This window comes from Oryzias latipes, chromosome 19, assembly GCF_053564925.1.
Source record: "Oryzias latipes strain Hd-rR chromosome 19, Olatipes_Hd-rR_3.1".
Taxonomy (NCBI): domain Eukaryota; kingdom Metazoa; phylum Chordata; class Actinopteri; order Beloniformes; family Adrianichthyidae; genus Oryzias; species Oryzias latipes.
This window is the reverse complement of record NC_136255.1, coordinates 8,663,096-8,689,647: the sequence shown is the minus strand read 5'-3', so window position 1 is coordinate 8,689,647 and position 26,552 is coordinate 8,663,096. Positions and strand designations below refer to the sequence as shown.

Genomic DNA, 26,552 nt, shown 5'->3' with positions numbered 1-26,552 from the left:
CCATAGCTTTCTTACCCGAATGGTGAGGAGGATAGGTCTGTGACCGGGGCCTCCTCCAACGTTTTCAGGGTTGAAGGTGCTGTCAGGTTTGCACATGAAAGGAGGCTTCAGAACATATCCACACAGACCGTTCTGCAGAAAACGGCCTTGGTTCAGGTCCATCTGCTCACCAGGTGTCTGGAAGTTCAAAGCAACTGAAGAAGACACAACAGAGTTGTTTCAAAGTTCACAACTGGTTCTAAAAGGGGCTCAACCAGCTGAGCTCCATGGGTTTGAATCTGCAGGTTCTACCTCTTCATTGCCATACTGCATGGGCTTTTAACTGGCATTTTAGGAATGCAACATGAATTTATACTCCAACCATGACCTGAGGTCATTTGAGCAATTTATTGCACTTTAAATAAAAGTTACACTGGAAGGGGCAATTTATGTTTTTTTAAGGCATCATTTTTGTGTAAAGCTGCTACCTTGATGTATTGATCTGATGTTTTAGCAAATAAAAACAAGTTAGATGACTAAACATACAGGAATATTAAGCACTTGTTGCATTACTTATTTTGATTTTTTTGAAAACTGTTCATTGATTTGATATATTGATTTATTTCAAGCATTATAGTCAAAGCAATAAAGAATTTACACTGATTTATCAAACTCATTACAGTTAAAGATAAAACTCATAGATAAAAAAAACAGAAAATAAAACAGCCAAAAAAGACACTTAAATTACATATGCTTAATTAAAAACAGTGATCATTAACTTATTATCTTATATAATCCGCCCCTACTAAGTTAATTCATTTTATATTTTTACATAGATTTTGTTATCTGGTTCTGATCAGATAGTCTTTTCAAGTTACAAAATCTAGTGCCTAGTAATGATTGATTGTCTTCAAAAAACAGTCATTCATGATTTCAGTAAACAGTAACGGTAACCGATATGTAATATTCATTGATTACCACTGGAAGACATTATCACATTACACCAGTAATTATTGGTACACATTGCAGATCAAGTAAAGAAAAGCAGTAGCTTATTAAATGTAATTAAAACCTTTCAGTAAACGTTAATGCAGATTACAGTGTAATACTCATTGGTTGTAATTAAAAGAGCATTGATTATTTCACCACAATCAAGTTCACACATGTTTTTGAAATTATTCAAACACCTGTTGATCCTTTACCCCTCTTGTCTTCGTATTGTGAAATCAGAGTTTCTTTATACATTTCCGTGAATATTTGGATATATGAACATTTTACTTAACCCGTTCCAAAGTTTAGTGCCACACACAGACACACAGAAACTTTTATTTGTCGTTCTTATCAATTTGAACTTGAAGTTCCTACATTCCCTCAGTTTGTAGCCTCCTTCATTTTCCAAGAACTGTTTTTGGATATTGAATGGTAATGATTTCCCACTGGTTCTGTATAGAAGTTGCGCTGTGTAAAAATCATCAAGGTCATACAGTTTTAAAAGTATGGATTGATAAAATAAATTGTTTGTATGATCAAGATAGCCAGCTTTATGTACAATTCTGATGGCTCATTTTCGAAGTAAAAAGAGAAGATGTGGTGAACTCTTATGATTGTTCCCCCAAATTTCTGTACAGTAGGTGAAATATGGAAATATTAAGGAACAGTACAATAAATATCTGCTGTTGTATTCTAATATTTGTTTAGATTTCTTTATGATTGAAATACTTTTTGAGACTTTTGTTTGTATGTGTCTTATGTGTGGCTTCCAACTTAGTTTGTTATCAATAACAACCCCTAAGAATTTGATTTCTGTGACACTTTCAGTTAAGACATTATTTATTTTAATTGAGAGCTCGTTTTTGGCGTTGTAGTTACCATGTTTTAGCAAATAAAAACACGGTAGATGACAAAACATACAGGAATATTAAGCAATTCTTGCATTACTTATTTTGATTTTGTTGAAAACTGTTAATTGTAATAATACATGGCAAGTCTTTTATGTTAAAAACCCAAATTCTGTGTTTTAAAGTTCTAGTAAGTCAGTTAGAAGACAAAGGTTGTGTCTGAATTCCTTCACTACTCACTACATAGTGCGTTCGCCATTTTGTAGTGCTGTCTGTATCTACAATTACCAAATCAGGTGCCTAAAACTTTCCCAGAAGTCTTTGCAAAAAACCAGTCTGCATCGATGCTCAGGCTTGGTGAATATAGATCACAATGCATTGCATCGGAACAATTTTTGCCAAAAAATGTATTTAAATTATTTTTTTTAATAAACCATCAACATTTTTATCTTCAGAAGACAGTGGACTCACAAATGATGTGTCGCAAAACGCTCATATCAATTTGATTTTAACTTTGTGAAATCGATGACGTCAATTGTTTGATGCTTCCTCTCAATCAGAGTTTGCTTTTTTTGTAAATCATTTTAGACAAAAGCATTTGCTAAATAACTAAACAGCATGTCTTGCTAAAATGTAAAGTGTTCAAAGCTAACCGATCTGACAGCCTGCATTCCACATCTGCTGAGGGTTGTAGTTGGAGGCCAGGAGGCGCCGGCCAGATGGGTAAATCCTGCTGAGCTTGTGACTATTGTGGCGCACAAAGAGGACCCCTGGAAAGGTCAGGTGGACAACAGTTAGTCTGGACATTGACGCATTCAAAGATCACAAACTTGAGCACACAAGTGTCTTACCAGAATCCTTAATAAGCTTGAGTGCTTCTCTCTCAGAGAAGGACGACATTTGATACGGTGAGTTTTTGGCAGCTTGATCAAAACCCTTAAAGTGAACGCTGCGAGTGTATACCACCAACTCAGACAGCTCTGGACTCAGCTTTGACACACCAGCCTAGTAACACACGCAAAACAATCACTGTGGAACAAGAGTCACTTCCCTTTGGGCAATCAACTACTGCAGAACCAACCTTTTTGCCATCTTTCTTCTTCTTGGATCTCCCTTCTGCCACGCTGGTCTCGTCATCTGAAGAATTAAGGTCTGAAGAACTGGATAAACACTCCTCTGCTGACTCTTCCCTCTTCCCCTTAACCAGGATCTTACCCTTCAGATCCTAATTGGCAAGAAACATTGAAAAACAAATATGAATGTGGAAACTGGAGCAAAATGAGAGAAAATAGTTTGTTTTGGGAAATGTTTTGGGAAATAGAAGACATAAGCCTGAAATATAATCATCCATTTTCTGAACTCACTTTTTTCTCGTATGGAGTCACGAGGTTGCTAGACCCTGTCCTAGCTACTGTTTGGCGAAGGCAGACAACACCTTGGATGGTCCGCCAGTCCATTACTCTTACTATATCTGTACATCAGATTCATATATTATACATTAATGCAGCAAATAATTTATACATTTTTTGGATATTTTTCACAGAAGGCTTCATTGAGTTCTTATTTTTGCGCAAAGGTGTGGATCTCCCATCTAAAGCACTTAAGTGCACCAAAACGTGCAAAACCTACTGTAACTCTAAAGCTTATGGTATTACAATTTTGTACACATTCTACCATGAAATAAATTAGAACAAAAGCTTATCAGCTGAGCCTTTATTATATTTTTACTTCGGGGAAAAGCTGCTTTGAATTTTTGCTTACCTGCGCAAAGCTACTTTTCTCTGCAGATCCGCTAATTTGTTTGTCATGGTCAGAGCAAAGCAGGCTTTGACAGACATTAAGTTGAAAAAAAAAAACGTAACTCTTAGGGACCCAAAGAAAAAAAAAATCCCCATTGGTCACAATGGGAATTTGGTTCAGGGACGTTGTGCGGTATATAAGGAGAACAGGTGTGTCTGTAGGATTCAACACTTGGGCGTTTCTGCCGTCGTGGCACACACCTGCGGAGGTACGGCTACATTTGGCGCTGTGAGCAGGACCATTGCGTTAAGGAGTGGAGGCGGCTGGAGACTGATTTGCAAACCAAAGCAGCGGCTCGATCAGGTGTTCGGCCGCTGACGTCATCACGGGATTCTGGGGATTCCCTTTGCCGCTGTCGTCATGGAGGAGCTGCGAGCTGAGCTGCAGGCTTTGAAGGAATGAATAGATGTGGACTAAGCGACCATGGACGCCTGGCGGAACATGAATGACGTGTTGACTGAGCTGGGTCTGGTTAGGCGGCGGCGGCGTACCAACTGGACGGAGCAGCAGGTGGTTTGTCATCAACTGATGAAGGACTGTTTCATTTACTTCCCTAAGGAGAAGAAATGCCGCACTTTTTCCGGGGGTTCATATAAGGATTTTTACAAGTGGCTGGATGAGATTAACCACGGTGTTAAGTTTCCGTCATTTTCAGCTGAGCGAGAAAGCAATGTATATTGTAACAACCCAGCCAGTAAGTCACTTTAGTGGTGAAGCAAAAGCCAAGCTGCTAATAAAGCGGCTTCATTGGAGAGCTGTCCGTGCCCCACACGCCGCACGACCCCCGGACAGTCTCAAGAAGTAATAGGCAGGCAAAGCTTCCTTTTCAGCATCAACGCCCATTTATTTTGAACACACAAACAGCCCAAACAGTATGGACGTCACTTCAACTCACAACCCTCTCACTCATGTTTTCGCCCAAGATCCCCCACTTCCCATGAATCTTAGGGTCTGAAGGCAGGGCTAACCCCCAGGTCGCTACAATATATATGACCATCTCGGGGGCGAGGCTAAGCAGGAAATGAAATACTGATGGACTGCTGGCGATATTAAATGAAATTTATGGACAGTGGTCTTCGTTGACTCGCCTGCAGAAACTTTTCTTTGACAGAAGACAACGTGATGGGGAAACGATCTGTGAGTACTGATCATTGATGTAATTAACCGCTGTGAGGTACACTTGGTGTTATTTACCACATTCTCAATTTGCTGAGAATGTGCGGGACTCGGTTCTGAGACGGGAATTAAAGTGCATCATCAGCCAGGATCCTGCCATCTCGTTTTATAACCTGCGGAAGGAAGCTTTACTGTGGGAGGATGGGGACGTGACTGCGTCTTACACTTAATGTAGAGCTGATGTGTGTCAGGTTGAGGGGGAAAAGGAGTTCCAGAATGTAAACGCGGTTACAGCTAAGCCAGTAGTGGATCCAACTGCAGAAATGATGAGCCTTATGATGCAACAGCTGCAACAAATTACTAACTTAGCTAAGAAGGTGTCAGATTTGTCAGTAGAGATCGGACAACCACGGTTTGACTCGGAAGGGAAACCCATCTGTTTTAGGGTGTCAGTGGGCGGGGCATATTTTCTCGTCAGTGTAGATGGGGATCTTCAGGTAATCAGGCCATTTTCGTACCGCCTAACGCTTCTGGTCGTGGCAACTCGGGCATTGTTAGGGAGCAACAGGAAAACTCTCTGCCCATGTGGGGATGAGCCCAACTACAGGTGGGGGTGCGCTGGGCTCGGAATCATAGAATTCTGACGCACTTAAGGTTGAATGTCTAATTGAAGTTTGTCCTACTGTCGATGTTTTCATTGGTGATTTACGGGTCAAATGTCATTTGGACACTGGTTCAAATATGTCAACAGTCACTGAGTCATTTTTTAATAAACATTTCCGTCCGTCTTTGAAAAATTTTGAATGGCTGTCACTCTCTGCCGCAAATGGTTTAACTATACCTTATTTGGGCTATTTTGAAAGATATGTAAACGCATTTGGTGTCACCATAAAAGGTAGAGAGATCCCTGTGGTCAAGGATCCAGAGACTAACCTTATGAGGCAACGTAAAAACACTGCCCTCTGCATTTTAGGGATGAACGTGATCAAGTGTTTTTATGAGAGTAAAGGTCATGGTTATGAATCGCGCAGTCATTCATTCCCTGATGCATGGCAAAATGCTTTCAGAGTTTGCCAGTCTCAACAGGCCACTTCAGCAAGCACTTATGTTAACTCCACTGTTCCTTTCACCTGCCCAGCCGGTGTACTGTGTTTTTTTCCGGCATCATTTCAAATTTGGCCACTCCTCCTCAGATCCTTTTGCCCTTGTGGAGGCACTCAGCACGGAAGAAGGGGGTTTGCCAGGGAAACTGCTGGTTTTCAAGGCTTTAGTCCCTATGGACAATGGTCATGTGGCCATTCCAGTGCTTGATGTCGGATGTTCAGATGTGGAGCTTGAGCCGCAAAGCAGGGTCTGCTCATTACACTGTGTGGATGTTCTGCCACTGGGATCAACTGGCATCAGCTTTGAACGTGTTAGTCCAGGAGAGGGAAGGGTTGTGGTACAGGAGCATTTGGGTGTGAGGACTGAACAGCTGACAGTGGGATAAGAGGCGGGCAATCTTGACCTCAAGGGACTTACCTTAAAACAAACCAAAAATCTTAGGGAGCTTTTGAAAAAACATGAGGATGTTTTTGCACAATCAGAGTTAGACATGGGATTCACTAAACTTATAGAGCATGAAATCCCTGTCCTGAATGATGCTTTTACATAAAACAGCGTTGCAGATGGATTCCCCCCAGTCAGTATGAAGAAGTCAAAGGACACATTACTCAGTTGTTGCAAGAGGGCATCATCAGCAAGAGCAGTAGCCCACATTCTTCTCCTCTTGTTATAGTACACAAGAAAAACGGCTTCGGCTTTGCGTTGACTACCGGCAACTAAATGCAAATACACGAAAGGATGCTTTTCCTCTTCCGCAGATTGATGAATCTTTGGATGCTCTTAATGGGGCAAAATGGTTTTCTACCCTCAATCTGGATAGTGGGTACCACCAAGTGGGAATGGCTGAAAAGGATTGCTGTAAAACAGCCTTTTGTACGCCATTTGTTCTATTTGAGTTTACACGCATGCCATTTGGGTTGTGTAACCATCTTCACCTCTACTTTGAGAAACATCTAGAGCGTCTGGATCTGGTGTTTTCCCGTCTAAAACAGTACAACCTTAAAGTCAGAGAACATACTGTAAGTGATCCTTTTTGAAATCTGAAGTGGCTTGCCTTGGACATTTGGTTTCAGCTGCCGGGGTAGTCACAGATCCTGACAAAATCAGTTGTAGAGTGGAAGAGGCCGAGCTGTGTAACCCTTGTGCTATCCTAGGCACTTTAACATTGGGAGTTGGGTTATCTAGACCCACTAGACAGTGCGCTGAACCTTTTTTCTTCATTGATTTGTGAACCTCACTGGTGACCAGTGATTACACGAAATCTTTCCACCTTTATCCACCTTTGTCATGGTAGAGAGAACACGTCAATGCAAGGGTGGGGTCATCTAAGAAAGCACAAGGGTTAAGCGTGGAAAGTCCTTTTTAGGCTTTGCACATTTTTACAGGAGGTTCGTAAATAATTTTGCCAAGATGGCTGTGCCTCTCCATGCCTTGGCCTCCTTGCTATCTGCAAGCAATGGTGGTCGCCCCACAAATGGGTTTCGGCGATTATGGGATTGCGTATGTGAGGAGGCTTTTCAATGTTTGAAAAAAAAAAAACTCACTTCAGGGAGTAGAGCGAACCTTTAAGCTGGTCCGTTGTCGGGCATATTGGCCTTGGATGAACAAAGACGTGGAGGCTTTTTGCAAGAATTGTGAGCGGTGCATTGTTTCTAAGAACCCTCACCTGCAGGTGGTTGCATCACAAGGACATTTGCTGGCTTACAGGACCCTACATGACCTGTTGAGAACACTGCATCCCCATCAGAAGAGACGATGGGTTGAATACCTTACTGAGCTGCTATATGTGTATAACACCACCGAACACCATAGCACAGGTTACTCACCATATTTCCTGATGTTTGGGAGGGCCCCACTTAGGCCTTTCGATATTTGGTTGGGTCAGGAATAGGGAAGACTTTGAGGGTGACAAGCATGCTTGGGTGGTGGAACATCAGGAGTGACTGCCTTGGGCTTATCACCCAAGCGGGTCAGAATCTGGACCGAGCGGCAGAAGCTCGTCGTGCTTATGCAGGTCATGTAGGGAGTGATGCATCCCTGCTGCAGAGCCGACTGGTGTACGTGAGAAACAGGCGGTTTATTGGAAGGCATAAAATTCAGGATGTGTGGCTTCCTGCTCCCCATAAAGTGTTGGAGCATCTGGGTGGGGATTCACCTGGGTACTCTCTTGCACCTGTCGACTTCCCTGGGCCACCCTGCAATGTACACCATAATGAGCTATGGCTGTGTGGTCCCAGTGTCCAGAGTGGGGCTGTGATGGTGCCCCCTGTGGCGGAGGAGGATGGTGAGTTGGATGCCAATGGGGAGGCTGATGACTCAGTGATTGGTGTCCTTGTGCCGAGCACTGGGTCCAGTCTTGAAGTTCAGGGGCCTGGTTCTTATGGGTGGGAGTGAGGCTTCAGCTGCTTCTTTTGACACTTCTGCCCCATGTGTGCAGTGCATCCTGCAGTGCTTCCCTCAGCATGTGGGGTTGAGGTGGGAGCAGATGACCCACAGTTGACACCTGTAGTGTCTGAGCTTGTTGGGCCTCGCCGGATAGCTAGTTCAACTGCAGCGTTACACTCTAACCCTTTTCATTTGCCCAAATCGGTGGCAGATCAGTGGGGCACTAATCTTTTCTTTGGGGGGCGTAAATGTGACCAATGGGGATTTGGTTCAGGGGCGTTGTGCGGTATATAAGGAGAACAGGTGTGTGTGGGATATTACACTTGGCCGTTTCCGGTTTGGTGGTGTGTCTTGGGGTTGCTGTTTATGTGCCGCTGCTTTGGTCTGGCAATATAAAAATAAAAGGGCTTGAACCTTTCCATCGTCTTCGCTATCGTTTCTGCCGTCGTGGCACACACCTGCGGAGGTGTGGCTACATTAATAATCCTCAAGTCTTCCTGCTCTTGATCTCCTGATCTGTGTTTTTTTTTTTACTTTAATCTGAAACTCATTTGATTTGGTTCCCACTCTGCAGACACATGTGTCAGAGTCAAGGCAGGACAGACTAGTACATTGTTCCTGGTTTTCTGGCCATTACCCAACAGGAAAGTTTTGTTTACTATCAGTAGCTGTTTACATTGACACAAGTAATTTGAATAAACACCTAATTAGAATAAAAATGCATCATGTAAACACCCGGTTTGGAATACTCTGACCCCATCAGACTTATCAGGATCAAAATTCCTTAAGGATAGAGATGAGAGGTTATGCGGATTGTTGATCCGTTCGTAGTGCCTGTAAAAAATGTATACTGATTGCTGGTCATTACTGTGCTGGCTTTTACATCATGCATAGATGGTGTGGCGCTCCAGAGGCTTTGGACCACCAACAGGACTGGCCAGGTGCTCCGGACAATCAAAATGATTTCTTCTGATCGAAAGTGTGGCGTATATAAACTTTTGTTAAAAGACATTTTGCACATGTAACCGCAACTAGCGTGTAGACATGTGTGTGTGAATGAGTAAACATTCTCACTGCTCTGAGGATTTTGTAAATGAGTGAATGCCCCCTCCCCTGTCTCTATGAGCATCACACACCTCTGGGGAAGGAAGGCATTTGGACTTCTCTGTGCTGAGAGGCCGCTGCAGTAGTTTCTCCCCAAGAATGGAGCGCAGGTGTCGGGCCATGACAGCTTGTTGTTCCACAGAGCAGTGGTTCTCCAGAGAGAGGATCAGAGGAAAGGGGGACGCCTGCAGGGAGGGGGTGCATCAGCAGCTGCTCATATTCATTTCCTGTCTTACAGATGTCACTTACCTTGAAGGCGAACTCATTGATGATCTTGATGACTTCAACAAAGGGCACTTTGGAGGTCAGGATGTGTCCATGGTAGATGACAGGCTCCCCTCCATCTCCATCCCAGCAGTCCAGCTCTACACAGCGACAGCCATGGCTCAGAGCTCTGACGGACAAAGAGCCAAATCATCATTCAGAGGAGATGCAGCCCTCAACCATCGATACAATTCATTAATGCTACGGTACGAGATTTGAGAAATATTGGGGGACAAAAAGTATACCTCCGAAACCCAAGATTGCCTGGGAGTTTCAATTTAGTGGTCGGTGCAGCTGCCTTAAGAAAGAAGCATATGTATTTCTGACACTTTACCGAGCAACTTGAAATATGTCAAGAATGAGTCGGATGTGGCGTGGAGAATTGAGCCATTTTCCAAAATGAAATTTCCTTTAGAATCAGGTTATTTATAAAATAGAAAAATGTGGGGCATGTTTTTATTTCTCTGTGGCCCGGTACCAATTATACCCCAGGCCGGTACTGGCCAGCAGCCTGGGGTTGGATACTCCTGCTTTGAATTATTTAATTCAAAATAATATAAAAAAAAATTCATTTCCTGTTCCATCTTGATTTTCATTGATAAAATTTCACGTGCATGCTTATTGCAATCCAGCGCTCCTCCTTCAGGTACAGGACGTCCGAAAGCATAAAGACAGATTATGTTCTCAGACTGGTGAAGGATTACCGTATGTATGGCTCCGTGCTGCTGTTTCTGGTCATCTGCTCCTTGGTGAGGTAGGTTTTGTGAGATGAAGAGATGAAGTAGTGAGCCAATGGCTGCGTCATGTCCTGGTAGACCCAGGCGTGATCTGGATTGAATACACAGTTGTGCTTGGACAGCATGTACATGGTAAACCCATTGGGGGTCATCAGATGGTTCTTCTGGGCTGCAGTAAAAAACAAAGATGTTGAGCGGACCTGTTAATCCAATCCAATCCAATCCAATCCAATCCAATTAAGTCAAGTCAAGTCAAGTCAAGTCAAGTCAAGTCAAGTCAAGTCAAATCAGATCAATCTTTATTCATATATCATTTTTCATACTTAATGTAACACAAAATGCAGTTGGAACTGCAGTTGAATCAAAACATTACTTATCCTACCCCACTTGTTGAGCTCGTAGGTAAGGATGAGGCTCTGGGCGTGAGTCACAGAGCAGTCCTCCTCCTGCTCCTTCAGGAAGTCCCTTAGGTCATCAGTGGAGAGCATAAAGCCGTTGGCCGAGTGCTGGATGAAAATGGTGTCCAGTTCTGGTCTTTTTAACAGCTCCTTGCAGAAGACTTCAATCTCTTCATGGTCCAGGTGGCCATCAGCAGAGTGATCACATTTCTGACGGAGCAGAACTACGTCAGGACAAAGTATCTTTCACAGGAGAGCAGCTTCACATAATGCTGATGTACCTGGAAAAGGCTGCGGGCGTACTGATCGCTCTGGTCCACGTTGATCATGCGCAGCAGTTTTTGCACCTCCTCGTAGCTCATCTTGTCATCATGGTTCTCGTCTGCCCGGCTCAGGTAAGCATGAATCCAAGTAAAAGGTCAAGGAAAGCAAAGAGAATAGAGATGGAGATATTGTTTATTGATCCCACATTGGGGAAATTCAATTGCTACAGCAGTTCAAAAAGCAGAGAAGAATGACAGCAATGTGCAAAAGAATGAAGGGTGTTCAAAATGTGCAAAAATACAAATACAAAATGTGCAAAAATAGAATAAGTAATAATTTATGTACACTATTAGGACATAACGTATGTTATGCGTAAAAAAACAGAATATACAGATGGGCCATGGATTTATGATTACTAGTTTGTACATGCATATTTAAATGCTGGCATTGTACAATCTTACAGCTGTTGGGATGAATGACTTGCGGAACCGTTCCTTCCTGCATGGGGGGTGTAGAAGTCTGCAACTGAAGGAGCTGTTCAGTGCCTCCACTGTCTGATGTAGTGGGTGAGAGGTGTTGACCATGATGGATGTTAGCTTGGCCAACATCCTTTCACCCGATTCCTCCACAAAGTCCAGTGGACAGCCCAGGACAGAACTGGCCCTCCTGACCAGCTTGTTAAGTCTCTTCCTGTCCCGGTCTGTGCTGCCTGCTCCCCAACAGGCCACGGCGTAGTGGATAACAGAGGCTACCACAGAGTCATAAAAAGTCCTTAAGAGAGGCCTGCACACTCCAAAGGACCTCAGTCTCCTCAGAAGGTGGAGGCGACTTTGGCCCTGAATGAGAGTCTTCTCATCAGAAAGGACAGATTTGTTACCATAAAAACACAAATTTCCTCTTAAGGTCTGTTCAATTCACAGAAGAATGAACAAAGGCAAGCAGGAAAAGGATATTGGTCCAGTTTCTCCTTGTGGGTCATGTTATCCATCCGCTCCTGCAGGGTCCTGATGCCACGGACCCACTGCTGGGCCTCCTCCTCGCTCTGGCACAGGAGGACTAGACTCTTGCGTGGCCCCTTGAAGACCACAGTCAAACCCCGCTTTGTGGATTCTGAGCCCATCTTGTGGCGCACTGTCTCCAACTGGCAGCCTTCACGAACACACTCTACGTCCATGATAGAGACTGAGGAGCAGATAAGGATCATTAGAAAAGCAGAACTCTGTCAGCGAGGTTTCCTTTCTGAAGCTCCTGCACTGATCAGTAAACAGGACCTGCACATGAAGCAATCCAAACACAGCAATTAAATAAGATCATTATCCATAGTTCACTGTGGAGGAGTTGAGTCTTGTATGCCAAACACCAAATACTTCTCTGTGTTATATGCTAATCAGAGATTTTGGCAGATCCAGCTGGATGACGAAAGTGAGACTTCCTATTCAACACAGAGAATAAATTACAGAGCATAATGAAATGTTGTTTTTAGTTAGGATGTTATATTTTCTTAGTTTATTGAAAATGTTTTATTTGTTTCACAACTTGTTATGAAAGGGGATGTGACGTGTGTGAGTTGCTTGTTATTGCGAGATTTACACTAGGAAGTGATAATGTGCACAAGGCTAGTGGTGAATCTGTAACACATTAAAGCTAATATTCTTTAATATTCTTTAAAGCCTGTTCAAACTAAGTCGGTTATCCTGACTCATCAATATTTACATGTAAAAGAAACTGACGGGGCGGGCCGGACTCATTCGACCCGGCCCCCTGAATGACACCAGCTAGAGACCTTTTTTTTCTTCTTTTTTTTTGCAGTATTATTTTTTTAGGCTGGCCATGGAAGCAAGCATGGAAAACGGAATCACTGGAATTGTTTCCTCGTGTCAATAAAGCTTGTTTTAATGGAAATGTGGGCTGAAGTAAAAATGTTGCTACTGCAACCTCACTCTTCCCGTCATAGAACTCGAACGTGACCCCGCCCCCCAATCAGAACGGAAAATTGACAAAAAGGTTAGGTAAGGAAAACATTAATTCAGAATGCAGGGTATTTAACCTGGGAAGTTGATCAGAGAGAACAAACATTGGTTTCTCCAAAACTGGATTATAAGGAAAGAACACAAAAATCTTAAGAGACTGCTCTGCTCACATGAGTCATTTAAGAGATTCTGGACATTCTGCACATTAAACTAAGATTGTGCATGGACAACAAAAGCTTTATTTCTGTCAACAACCGACAGAGATTTATTTGGTTGTTATTGATTTTCTAAAATCTAAGATACTGTTATAATATATTTCGTGACTTTTAATGTAAAGAACCTAAATAAGGTTATTTGTTTTTAGTGATTTCATACTCTTATGCTGATTATTACATTTTATTTTTATTTTTGGTGAAGAACCCAGAGAGGAGTATTTGATATCAGATTGGGTTATTAATATTTGGTTATGTGTGGCTTTCAGTTTACATTTAGGCACCCCTGCCACTGTCACACTTTTTCTGTTTCAAACTGACCCTGGCCCCCGATCAGAGAATGGAAACATCACGTGGCCCTCGTCAGAAAAAGTTTGGGGACCCCTGTTCTAAGGGTATGTTAAATATTTCATGTTTTTTATGATTTGCTATGAATTATTGCAGAAAGCATTATAGGCATAATGACTGAGATGGAAGACCTGCAGCACTGAAAATGAGATGGTCTGATTTCTATTACACAAGAGCACAGACTCTCTCACCACTGCAGCCAACTTTCTGCCATTGGTCATCTTTATCTGCACTGATGGTGGACAATAATGGCTTCACAGGAGGATGAAAGATGGCGTTCAGGCATGGTTCAGCTGCTCTAGACCACAGCAAGGCAAAGCAGAGGTGGAGGGGAAGAGTGTTCACAAATGAATTATTAAAAGTATGACATAGGAAAAAAGAGAAAACCAAACTGATGTCAGCTATTCCAGTTTCACATAAGCTTTTCACTCAACCAGAACTAAGGCTGGATATGTGATGTCTTAATCTATTTCCATCAGTTCAATGTGTTTTTAAAAAATGTTGTTCTGTTTTTGCCACCTTGCAGAGTGTCTCCACCTTCTCCAACAGCAGGCAGTGGACATTATTATTTTTGCATTGGTTCTTATGCTGAGGTTGAAGTCCCACTTTCTGTCACACACCTAGGTCTGCAAAATTTGTTCTCCACATCTGAGCCATTCCCTGGGGATGCGTTCACAGTCGGGCTCGGCAGTGGCGGTTCTACCCTGAATTACTCCCCGGGCCGAGACCCTCCCCAGGCGCCACCCCCCATAGAGTCCCTTTGTCCATGTCAACTGACATGTTTTATTGTAATTGAAACTAAGAAATTGATAAAAAAAGACGTTTATCAGAATTCTGCACTGCATTATAACAGTTATCAGAACAAAAAAAATAAAAGACCATAAGTATGGCAAAAATACAGTTAGGTAGGAAAATATTAAAACAAACACAATATTGAATAAATAATATAAAATAAATATTATAAAGCACAAATCTTTTATCACACAAATAACTCGCTAAAATAAATATAACTGCAGCACCAATACAATAAGAACAGAAAACACTGACTAAAACCTAACCTTTCTAGCCTTCCTTGATGCAAACTCATCAATAACGTCATCATATGAAATCTGCTCCCCTACTGAATGATTGATACTAACAACGGCAAGGTATAACGGCATAATTATTAGGCAACTTAACAAAAAAAAAAATATTTACCCATTCCAATTATTTATTTTCACCAGTGAAACCAATAGAACATCTCAAGATTCACAATAAAATATACATTTCTGACATTCAAACAAAACAAAAACAAATCAGTGACCAATATAGCCACCTTTCTTTGCAAGGACACTCAAAAGCCTGCCATCCATGGATTCTGTCACTGTTTTGATCTGTTCACCATCAACATTGCGTGCAGCAGCAACCACAGCCTCCCAAACACTGTTCAGAGAGGTGTACTGTTTTCCCTCCTTGTAAATCTCACATTTCATGATGGACCACAGGTTCTCTATGGGGTTCAGATCAGGTGAACAAGGAAGCCAAGTTATTAATTTTTCTTTTTTTAGACCCTTTCTTGTCAGCCACGCTGTGGAGTACTTGCGTGTGATAGAGCATTGTCCTGCATGAAAATCATGTTTTTCTTGAAGGATGCAGACTTCTTCCTGTACCACTGCTTGAAGAAGGTGTCTTCCAGCAACTGGCAGTAGGACCGGGAGTTGAGCTTGACTCCATCCTCAACCTGAAAAGGCCCCACAAGCTCATCTTTGATGATACCAGCCCAAACTAGTACTCCACCTCCACCTTGCTGGTGTCTGAGTCGGACTGGAGCTCTCTTCCGTTTACCGATCCAGCCACGGGCCCATCAATCTGGCCCATCAAGACTCACTCTTATTTCATCAGTCCATAAAACCTTAGAAAAATCAGTCTTGAGATATTTCTTTGCCCAGTCCTGAGGTTTCAGCTTGTGTGTCTTGTTCAGTGGTGGTTGTTTTTTCAGCCTTTCTTACCTTGGCCATGTCTCTGAGTATTACACACCTTGTGCTTTTGGGCACTCCAGTGATGTTGTAGCTCTGAAATATGGCAAAACTGGTGGCAAGTGGCATCTTGGCAGCTGTACGTTTGACTTTTCTCAGTTCACAGGCAGTTATTTTGCGCCTTGGTTTTTCCACACGCTTCTTGTTGACTATTTTGAATGAAACCCTTGATTGTTCGATGATCGTGCTTCAGAAGCTTGGCAATTTTAAGAGTGCTGCATCCCTCCGCAAGATATCTCACTATTTTTGACTTTTCGGAGCCTGCCAAGTCCTTCTTTTGACCCAATTTGCCAAAGGAAAGGAAGTTGCCTAATAATTATGCACACCTGATATAGGGTGTTGATGTCATTAAACCACACCCCTTCTCATTACTGAGATGCACATCACCTAATATGCTTAATTGGTAGTAGTTTTTTGAGCCTATACAGCTTGGATTTAGACAACATGCATGAAGAAGATGAGGTGGTCAAAATACTCATTTGCCTAATAATTCTGCACTCCCTAGTAGCTGTGAGGACATACCATTTTCTTTGTCTCTTTTCTCCTCTCTCTGTTCTTTTCTTTCTTTAGGCACCAGATGGCTTTTACCTTTTTTTGTCCATATTTCTGATGGTTTTTTTGCATTTAACAATAAATGTTTTCACGAAGGCATGAAGTCCGTCGACTAAACCAACTGTCACCTTAGTGACAGCATTGTTTGGTGTTCCCATTTTTTATTTGGGCATTTCACACAAAATTAACCCAAAAAACAATTATTTTTTTATACTTTTATTAAAATGTAGCTTATAGAATGTCACCGTATGACTGACTTTAAAAAAAGTTTTATAAAGTAGATTCCACCCCGCCGCCCTTGTCCCTGAAGGAATTTATTTTTTGTGGTTCTTATTTCTCCTGGGTTTTTATCTTATCTTTATTTCATTGAAGGTTTTCTTTCAGGTTTACTGTGTGTGTGTGTGTTTCAGCCATTTCAATCAAAAGGGACTTCCTGATAATTGCATATGTAAAGAGGTTTTGATGCTGCAGCTGCAAACTCATCCCCCTCCAGGAGAAAACAGTCTTTGATCTTCTAAGACCATCTGGAAGCCTTAACTGTAGATCTGACATGGACCAGAATTAAATTATCTCCAGGATTCAATTCTAATCATGGGAAACTCTGACGGTGCCAACTCTCATGAGTAGGACAAACAGTTGGGACTGACTGCCTGTGGCACCAAAAAACTGCATGGCACCAAAAAACAGGAACACTTTAAGACACATCAAGATGGAAATCTAAATGTTAAAACTTGAGTAATTATACCAAAGTAAAATGGTCATTTAAAGACTCACTCCGTCACCTTTTGACCCATTGTAAAAACATTCCCAGTAGACAAAATAAAAAAAACTGTCTTTTTCTAGGTAGTGTTCTTTGCAGAGCAGCAAGACTTCATCAAAAACATGCCTGCTTTCATGCTATCTTAAAGCCCCTCACAACCCCAATCTAACATTACCGGTGAAACAAAAATGGAGAACAATATTGGAGCTATGCAGCTGTACAGTTTTGAGCCTGATGCCAACTCAGAGGAGGAAAACAAATACGTTTTATTCTAAATCACAAATACAATCTTTTCAAACTTTGTTTTTTCGTCTGCTCCTGATTCACGATTGGAATAAAGAAATATTCAGAAATGCAATTTTAAGCTTAATTTCTTTTATACAAATGATATCACCAAAATTATCCGCCTACTTATCCAAATGATCAGAATCAGGTGTCCTAATGACTTGGCCTGCCTACATGTGTATAAAATTAAACACTCGGGCATGCAGACTGTTTTTACAAACATTTGTGAAAGAATGGGCCACTCTCAAGAGCTCAGTGAATTCCAGCTTGGAACTTTCAAAGGATGCCACCAGTGCAACAAATTCAGTTGTAAAATATCCTGGCTCCTAAATACTCTACAGTCAACTGTCAGCTCTATCATAACAAAATGGAAGATTGGGAACAGCAGCAACTCATCCACGAAGTGGTAGGCCACATACACTGATGAACAGGGATCAACAGATGCTGAAGCGCACAGAGGTCACTGACTTTATGCACAGTCAATTTCTGGAGAGCTTCAAAGTTCATGTGACCTCCAGATAAGCCCAATTACAGAATGTAGAGAGCTTCATGGAATGGGTTTCCATGGTCGAGCAGCTGCATCCAAGTCACAGATCACCAAGAGCAATGCAAAGCGTCAATTGCAGTAGAGTAAAAGCATGCCGCCACTGGACTCTAGAGCAGTGAAGACATTTTCTGTAGTGCTAAATCACACATTTGGTGGAGGAGGAATTACGGCGTGGGGTTGTTTTTCAGGACTCGGCCCCTTAGTTCCAGTAAAAGGAACTTTGAATGCTTCAAGATACCAAAACATTTTGAACAGTTTTCTGCTCCCAATTTTGTGGGAACAGTTTGGAGCGGGCCCCTTTCTCTTCCAATGGATGGCAGAGTCTGGTGTGGATGAATTTGACTGGCCTGCACAGACTCCTGACCTGAACCTGATAGAACACAATTGGGATGAATTAGAGCCAGACTGAAAGGCAGGCCTTCTCATCCTTGAAACAGAAATTACATTCTCAAAACAACATGGACAAACCTCCAAACCATCAGAATGGCATTTGTCATTGGTTTCATCAAATTTCAAATGTTTTAGTACATGTTTCAATGTCTCAGTACATCTTAGCAAGTGATTAAGTACAGGTAGCCTTCATTTAGCACAATTTCCAAGTGAATAGATCTTGTTGATCTAAACTGATTGTTGATTCTCAGTCTAGTGGTTGTTCGCTCCAAAATGAGTCAGCATCATTTCATTGTGTAAGTCATCAGATTCACAATAGTCTGTTCAATTGTTAAAATTAGTCAAGAACATAATACATGAATATGATATATGAATCCCTTGGAACATTTGACACATTTATTACAGCAATTGACAGTCAGGTGAAACTAGAACTTGACTAACGAAGGAGGATGTCCCAGGCCAGCGAGGGGGCAATATAACTATGTGTGCTGCCATATCTGAGAATGGTGTGGCCACTCACATCCCCAGTCTTGGCCCATACAATACACAGAAGCTCCTCATCTTCTTGGACTGCCTTCATTTTGATTTGATCCCTGAAACTGAGAGAGGTCTCTTAGGGCATCACCTACCACTATATGTTATTGTATAAGACAATGCATTGGTGAATGACCTCACCAATGCACTTTTGGATTAATGGTCAAATATTCCTATAAACACACTCCTCAAGCTTGTGGACATCCTTCCCAGAAGAGTTGAAGTTGTAATAGCTGCAAAACGTGGATCAACATCATATTGAACTCTATGGGTTGGGAATGGGATTTCACTTCAGTTCATATGCAAGTCAAAGCAAGTGAGTCAATACTTTTGTCAATATAGTATATGTATGCCCTCCAACATGAGAAAAATGCTACAAGAACATGTTAACAACACATAAAATGATTTTTATCGGAGGGGGTTTCTAAGCTTTTCATATTTCCACAAATGACATAAGGCAATCTTAACTCTCACAAACGCCCAGGCTGAAATTAAGCTGGGAATTTATTTACTGGGAAAAACTCAAAAACTACAAAAAGAAAACAACCATATCAAAATACAAGGACCAATACCTCTAACAATATCAATCAAAGTGGGCTCTGTTGCTGCCAGCTAGAGAGAGAGAGGGGTGGGGGCGGGGTGTCTAACAAATGATGCGGCAGTATTTAAACCCGAGCTGGACATCCCCAGCCAATCAGGTGCTCCGGACACTTTGGGCTACAATCTGCACACAACTGTAGGAGGGGAAGAAAAAGAAAGACTGCAGACCTCCCACTGCAGCAGAAAACAAAAGAAAACAGTGACAGAAAAACACTCCAAAAGTACAAACAAAACAATATTATGGCCACAGCTATGACCCCTACCAAAGCTGTTATAGAAGAATATGGTCTTGGGATTGTGACACTAAAGACCCATACTCAGAGAAAAGCTACATATTTTTAACTTTTGATACTTGATCAAATTATGTTATGAAGATTTTTGAAGCATGATTTTTCTAATGAATATAATCTGCATATATTTTTAATAACTGATCTGCATTTGCCATGTTAATTTTAAAATAGTTATGTCTAAATTTAACATATTAATTTAAGGAATTCATCTTTGCCAGACGCTGTATTGATACATAACCCTTGTGCTATCTTAGATGACCCCACCCTTAGATTGACGTGTTATTCCTACCATGACAAAGGTGGATAAAGGTTGAAAGATTTCATGTAATCGATGGACACCAGTGAAGATCACAAATCATTGAAGAAAAATGGTTCAGCGCACTTTTTAGTGGGTCTAGATGACCCAACTCCCAATGTTAAAGTGCCTAGGATAGCACAAGGGTTAAGGATTCTCAATTCTGTCTGATAAAAGTTATGAACCAGATAATGATAAATCATGTAAAATGCTTACGGGAGAACAGGGGTGGGACTATATAAATTCGCTTCCTTCCACTCCCTTTCAAGCAATATTTAATTTTATTTCTTTTTTTTTTTTTAACTTGTCCTGTCCAACAGCTGGGCAGACAGATGAGAGCTGAGGGCCTCTTGTGTTGGACATATTTTACTTTAACAAGAGGGGTTATTAATCTTCAGACAAACCAAAGGTATGTCTGAATAAACCCCTTTTGTAATTGAGGCCAAACTTTATTAATTTCAATCATGTCTGAAAATCTTTGGTGTTGGACCGGACGGAAAAGGAAAGAAGGGAAGAAAAGAGAGGGATGTTAGAGAGAGGGGGGGTAGGGGGTGATAATAGGAGGGGAAGGGGGATAAGACCATGAAGCAGCATAAAGCAACAAGTTTACTGGTTGTTAATCATTATGGTAAGGTTCAAATGTAGAAAAAAAAAAAAAAAAAAAAAAAAAAGGGCGGAGCCTGTCCACACACACACTCAAATGTTATAAACATTAATTTAATTTTATTTCTAATTATCCTAAGTTTGATATGTCATTGTATGAATGTATAACTGAATGTATAACTGATGATAGTAATATTTAATTTTATTTCTAATTATCCTAAGTTTGATATGTCATTGTATGAATGTATGACTGATGATTGTAATGTTTTTTGTGTATTATTCTTATTTGATTGCTTGAACTAAACCATTTCAAATCAAATCAAAAATCAAATAAATTGTAAAATATACATAAGTAACGTAACCATGTGAACACGTGAATGCATGTTTATTGAATCAGATTACAAGGGGCATATTTAAGTTTCTCAGCTATTACTTCCCCGCCAACTAAATTTTGCTGTCATTTTACTATTTATTGCGGCACATATCAACTCGAGACAGAGTTTTTAAATATTCAACTTTTTCAACAGAGTAACTGCTTTTTGCCCTTTTAATAATGTTTTTTTTGTTTTATCTTTGCTGTTAATTTATTCTTTGTCCATGTTTTATGACAAAGAGATGGCCCCGCTTTGGTTGCTGTTATACAGTGGTGGAAAAAATTGTTGGTACCCCTCAGTTAAATAGAGAAAGTCCACAATGCTCACTAAAATGACTTGAAACGTTCAAAAGTAACAATAAATTAATATTTATTGAAAATTAAGTAATCAAAATCAGCCATTACTTTTGAGTTGTTGTTTAACAAAATTATAAAAAAAAAAAAAACACTAATGAAATAGTGCTGGACAAAAATGATGGTACCTCCATAAAAGACTGAGAACTAATTGCCCAGGGGGTCATGTTGAACTCAGGTATGTCCTTTAATTGACATAACAGCTGCTTTCAAACCCATAATCAGTCAGTCTGCCTATTTAAAGGGAGACAAATAGTCACGTTGCTGTTTGGTGAAAAGGTGTGTTCCACACTGAACATGGACAACAGAAAGCGAAGGAGAGAATTGTCCCAGGACATTAGAAACAAAATTATAGACAAACATCGTAAAGGTAAAGGCTATAAAACCATCTCTAAGCAGCTTGAAGTTCCTGTGACGACAGTGGCACATATTATTCAGAAGTATGAGACCCACGGGACGGTAGCCAGCCCTCCTGGATGTGGCCGGAAGAGGAACATTGATGACAAATTGAGGAGACGGATAGTTTGAACTGAACCAAAGAGCCCAGAACAACCTCCAAAGACATTAAAGGTGAACTCCTAGATCAAGGTACATCAGTGTCAGATTGCACCATTCGTCGTTGTTTGAGCCAGAGTGGACTTCAAGGGAGACGACTAAGGAGGACACCACTGTTGAAAGGAAGTCATAAAAAAGCGAGACTGGAATTTGCAAAAATGCGTGTTGACAAGCCACAAAGCTTCTGGGAAAATGTCCTTTGGACAGATGAGACAAAGCTGGAGCTTTTGGTCAGGCACATCAGCTCTATGTTCGTAGACTCAAAAATGAAGCATGCAAACAAAAGAACACTGTCCCTACTGTGAAACATGGAGGAGGCTCAGTTGTGTTTTGGGGCTGCTTTGCTGCATCTGGCACAGGGTGTCTTGAAGTTGTACGAGGTTAAATGAAATCTCTACATTATCGAGGCATTCTGGATAGAAATGTGCTGCCTAGTGTCAGATAGCTTGGTCTCACTGGCAGGTCATGGGTCTTTCAACAGGACAACGATTCCAAAACACACAGCCAAAAACCCCCAAGAATGGCTCAGAGAAAAGCGTTGGACTATTCTGAAGTGGCCTTCTATGAGCCCAGATCTGAATCCCATTGAACATCTGTGGAAGGAGCTGAAACATGTCATTTGGAGAAGACACCTGTCAAACCTGAGACAACTGGAGCAGTTTGCTCATGAGGAGTGGGCCAAAATCTGTCGACAGGTGCAGAAGGCTCATTGAGAAATACTGAAACCGTTTAATTGCAGTGATTGCCTCAAAAGGTTGTGCAACAAAATATTAAGTTATGGGTACCATCAGTTTTTGTCCAGCCCTATTTCATTAGTGTGTTTTTTTAATGGTTCTGTTCATCAACAACTCAAAAGTAATGGCTGATTTTGATTATTTAATTTTCAATACATTTTAATTTATTGTTACTTTTGAACGTTTCAAGTCCTTTCAGTGAGCATTGTGGACTTTCTTTCTTTCACTGAGGGGTACCAAGAATTTTGTCCCCCACTGTATCTCCTTCCACCACCACCTGGGGGACCAAAGTTTCCAAAAATCAGTGCCACTGATACAGTTGAAAAAGTTGGTGTCATTCACAAGGTAATTTACTATTTGTTAATTTTGAGCACATGTAAAACTGGTAAAGAGGTGAATGATACAAATTGTAGGCAAGTTTACTTTAACATAGAATTTTTGTTCACTTGTGCAGTGCTATTTTCTGACTTGAGTGTCCAATGTCCCTTTTAAACCTCAGTCTTGCTGCAGTTTGGAAGACCATCTTCAGAATCAGCAGAACCATCAGTTATACCTCTTAGCCGTTGGTCGCGAAAAATAGGAACATTGACAGATTGTACATCTCCTTTGACAAACGTCTCATCCCTTGCCAGGCAAACCACTCCCTTGGGGCATTTGATGAACTTTTAAAAACCCATTTTGTTTTCAGTGTGTCTTACGATGGTGCACTTCTGAATCCTACACCTTTCTGCAGACAACTGTTTATAATATTGACATCGGTAAAATGAAGGTGTCACAAAAAGTTTGAGATATGAGAGCCAAACTCCTTAGCCAGGAGGGGCTTCTCACGACCCAGATTTAAAAGCCAGGGCAATTAAGGGCATTTTAAGCAAGATTCTCATGTTTTTTGTGCAAGAAAGTTTTTCCCTGCAGTCAGCAGTTGATTTCACATATAAGAGGGGAACATGGTTATTATCCAGGACCAACGTTCAAGTTGTTTTGTTGTGAGCCAAGTTGTAGGCTTCAATTTTTAAAATTATACAGGCTTTAAAAAGCACCTCAACATTGTTCATAGCAAAGTTGAACAAACTGTTTATACTTCAGCTGTCGCTAATTTGCTTAGTGATATAGTTTCACATGGTTTGGAAGACGAATCTCATTCTATAGATCTTTCTCAAAGTGTATCCAGTATTATTCTAGAGTCTAGTTCTTCCCATGTTCCAGAGAGTAGAGAAACTAACGCTTCAAGTTTTAGCAGGGATTCATCCAAAAAAATGTGTGCATCCAATGTGGCCAAATTTTTAACACATTTTAACAGTTTAGTATCTTCCCCCATGGGTAATTTGGAGGAACTAACAAGCGAGCTTCATTCAGATGCAAAGCAGGCCATCATTTCTGCTTTACGGTGCTGGTGTTGGAGCCAGACGTCATCGGTAAGCAGGGATTGATTCAAGTTGGTCTGACTCTAAGTTTCTGGCAACCACTCTAGCCAATCAGGAGTGACTCTAGTTGGAAGTCCACATGCCTACCACTTGAAAGAGGACTCGGGAGATTCAAGTATTTTGAACGTTGGCCATGAGACCACATACTTTCATTAAGGCACTTGATTGGCCAGTTTATGACTTCAAAAACTTTCACTACAGAAAAAAAATATGAAAAAAAGATGTTAAAAAAGGGAGCAGAGCAAGAACGGTTATTCTGACAGATGTAATGACCGAGTAATAGCTGTTTATTTCTCAATAGGATTTTGGCTTCTTGGATCCAGTTGGTACTTCCTGTTTGAAATGCGAGGTGGGAGGAGTCACTCAGTCCAGTTCTTATATACAGTCAATGAGATGATCACAGTGGACGGAAGGGGAACATGAAGGGTGGAAACAGAGCTCTTAAGCTCTGACCGTAGACACAACAACTAAAACCATGAAGAGGGTTTGCTTATTGCCTAAATTGATGGTTTTTGAGGAAAATGTAAGAAAAATGAAGTCAAGGTAATTTTTGAATATAAATTTGGTATGACTAATACTGTATCAAGTACGTCTTTTGTTTGTGTACAAATATAAAAATACCTCAGAGTGGAGCAAGGCCAGAACCTGAGATTAGAAGCTCACCCCCCACAGATTGAAGTGGTGAACCACAGAGTTTGAGCCCCTCTGTAATCTTTGAGCCTGCTGTCAGGAGAATTACTGCTTCTTTCAGCTGTGAGGTTCCCATCCGCTGAGGTTTCCAGTAAGAGAGGACATTAATCACCAGGGGTGTTTTTGTAATGAGGGATGGTCAGAGATGGGGCACCAACAGCCCACTCAGCCCACTCTTTGCCCCATAGGTTGGCAAATAAGAACAGCAAAGTTGTAAGCCATTAGAAATGAAAAGATCCAAAATTTGTTAATATAAAAATTACGTTAAATACCTAATTTGATGTGCTCAACATTTCTTTTAAAAATGCTGCTTTTGTTATTTTTTGCAATTCTTAGAGAAGCTTGTATTGATGATTTCTTAATCTTTGTAAACAAAAAGAGCTAATTCTATGATCTTAGGACAGAAGATGGACATCTTTTAGAAAGAGAGGGGCTTCAAAAAGAGGAGAGCATCCTCCCCTAACTGCTGCTTAACCTTCTCCCATGCTGCTCTTGAATATCTGCATTTCGACTATCAACTCTCAAGCTTTTTGCTGAAGCTGAGGACCAGCAGGTTCTGAGATAAACTAAGGAGTCCAGATCTAACGTCCTTGTGAAGCCCCAGATCTTTACGCATAAAAATAATTGTAAATTGATGTTTATGTTCAATAAACTTTATCGATAAATCAGAGGACAGCTTATACTCAGACATGTTTGTTTCAGATCTTTTTGTGAAAATTTACAGGTTTCTGTGACAGTTTGCCTCTGTATTCTTCACCTCCATCTTCTTCAAAGACAAAATAAAGTCCTGCTCCTCCACACCTTTCCTGAAATCTGTCAACAAACTCAAACCTTTTTTATATTTTGTGTTCCTTTTGCCCTCAGCATTGACTGTCAGGTGACACACGCGTATAAGGTAAACAGCAGAAACAGACGCCTTACAGGATTGTTGTTCTTTGGTCCGGCTGGATGATTTGTGTGACTGGCACCAGATAGTGACTCCATCCTCCAGCAGCCGCAGAGTCCTGCGCTTCTGCCGATGTGGGGAGCGAACCTTGAGGAGAGAGGGACGGATTAGATCTCCATCCATCAGGACCGTGCTCAGCCTAACAGAGCTTCACTGTCTGTACCTTGACTATGCTGGAGCCCTGCAGCATCTTCTTCACATCCTCATCCTCCTGGATTCCTGCACAAGAAGACATGCGGTCAGAGGTCCTAATGCAGAACACGAGAGAAACTTCAATAATTTGAAAGCCATGCACCCTTAATAAAACCTGCATGCAAACATGTATTTTGAATACATGTTTGTGTTCTTTTCAACACATCCAGCCCATTCTCAGCAATGTGACCACTTTCCACGACAAGTCTATGTAAACCTGCATTCAAAATGTACACACTCAAGCAAAGCTACGCAACTGTTTTGGGGCTCTAAGTACTAAACGTGTTACAAGTTAAACCAGGACAACTTTGACCATTTATGGACTCTGATTTGGTACTAACGTCTGGATGGCGTCCCTTTGAAAATTGATCATGGAGGAGAAATTAATATTTGCCGTTTGTGTGGAATTATATGACACCAAATCTTTGGCGTTCTTAAACATGTGTCACATGCCTGGTGTGAACATAGCATAAGAGGGCTCGTGAATTATTTCTCCTCCCAAATCAATCTTATGTTTAACCAGATGTTTTAACAACAACAAAATTTCAGATTCTTAATGAATCCAAGAAATCAGGGTTGCTCTTCGTCTGAGCAGCACCACAGACGTACTTACTAAGTCCAAGAGTGCCTCATTCACAAGCTGATGGGTTTAAGCTAACATTACTTATTGACACTAAAAAAGTGGGAAAAGTTACACACAGCAGTATTTTAAATGAGATTTAGGGAGCGCAATGGTTTTGATATAGAGAAGCAGAAGCAGGACAGAAAGGTAGCAAACACAAGATGACATTTATCTTGTAGGAATCAAGAGATATTGGTGGATGACACAAAGTAAAAATGTTGATGACTTTGTCAATAGTAGTTGACAAAACAGAAGAAAACTGAGAATAATTTGAA

General features: G+C 41.1%; 1 protein-coding gene across 3 annotated transcripts in view; it reads right to left on the bottom strand.

Moving 5' to 3' along the window:
- Positions 1 to 26,552, bottom strand: part of LOC101172964 (1-phosphatidylinositol 4,5-bisphosphate phosphodiesterase delta-3-A-like) — a 39,845-nt gene that overhangs the window by 10,242 nt on the left and 3,051 nt on the right. For 2 of the 3 annotated variants that reach the window (XM_004086844.5, XM_078937758.1), the window contains exons 2-13: positions 25,627 to 25,682; positions 25,439 to 25,550; positions 11,943 to 12,171; positions 11,007 to 11,136; positions 10,710 to 10,935; positions 10,295 to 10,496; positions 9,576 to 9,720; positions 9,359 to 9,511; positions 2,899 to 3,042; positions 2,669 to 2,822; positions 2,471 to 2,587; positions 16 to 194 (exon numbers count right to left, since the gene is read on the bottom strand). In XM_004086844.5, the coding sequence (XP_004086892.1) occupies positions 16 to 194; positions 2,471 to 2,587; positions 2,669 to 2,822; positions 2,899 to 3,042; positions 9,359 to 9,511; positions 9,576 to 9,720; positions 10,295 to 10,496; positions 10,710 to 10,935; positions 11,007 to 11,136; positions 11,943 to 12,171; positions 25,439 to 25,550; positions 25,627 to 25,682 (1,847 nt within the window). Of the gene's footprint in view, positions 1 to 15; positions 195 to 2,470; positions 2,588 to 2,668; positions 2,823 to 2,898; positions 3,043 to 9,358; positions 9,512 to 9,575; positions 9,721 to 10,294; positions 10,497 to 10,709; positions 10,936 to 11,006; positions 11,137 to 11,450; positions 11,629 to 11,942; positions 12,172 to 25,438; positions 25,551 to 25,626; positions 25,683 to 26,552 lie in introns of those variants that run through there. The other variant, XM_078937759.1, reaches the window with a different exon arrangement.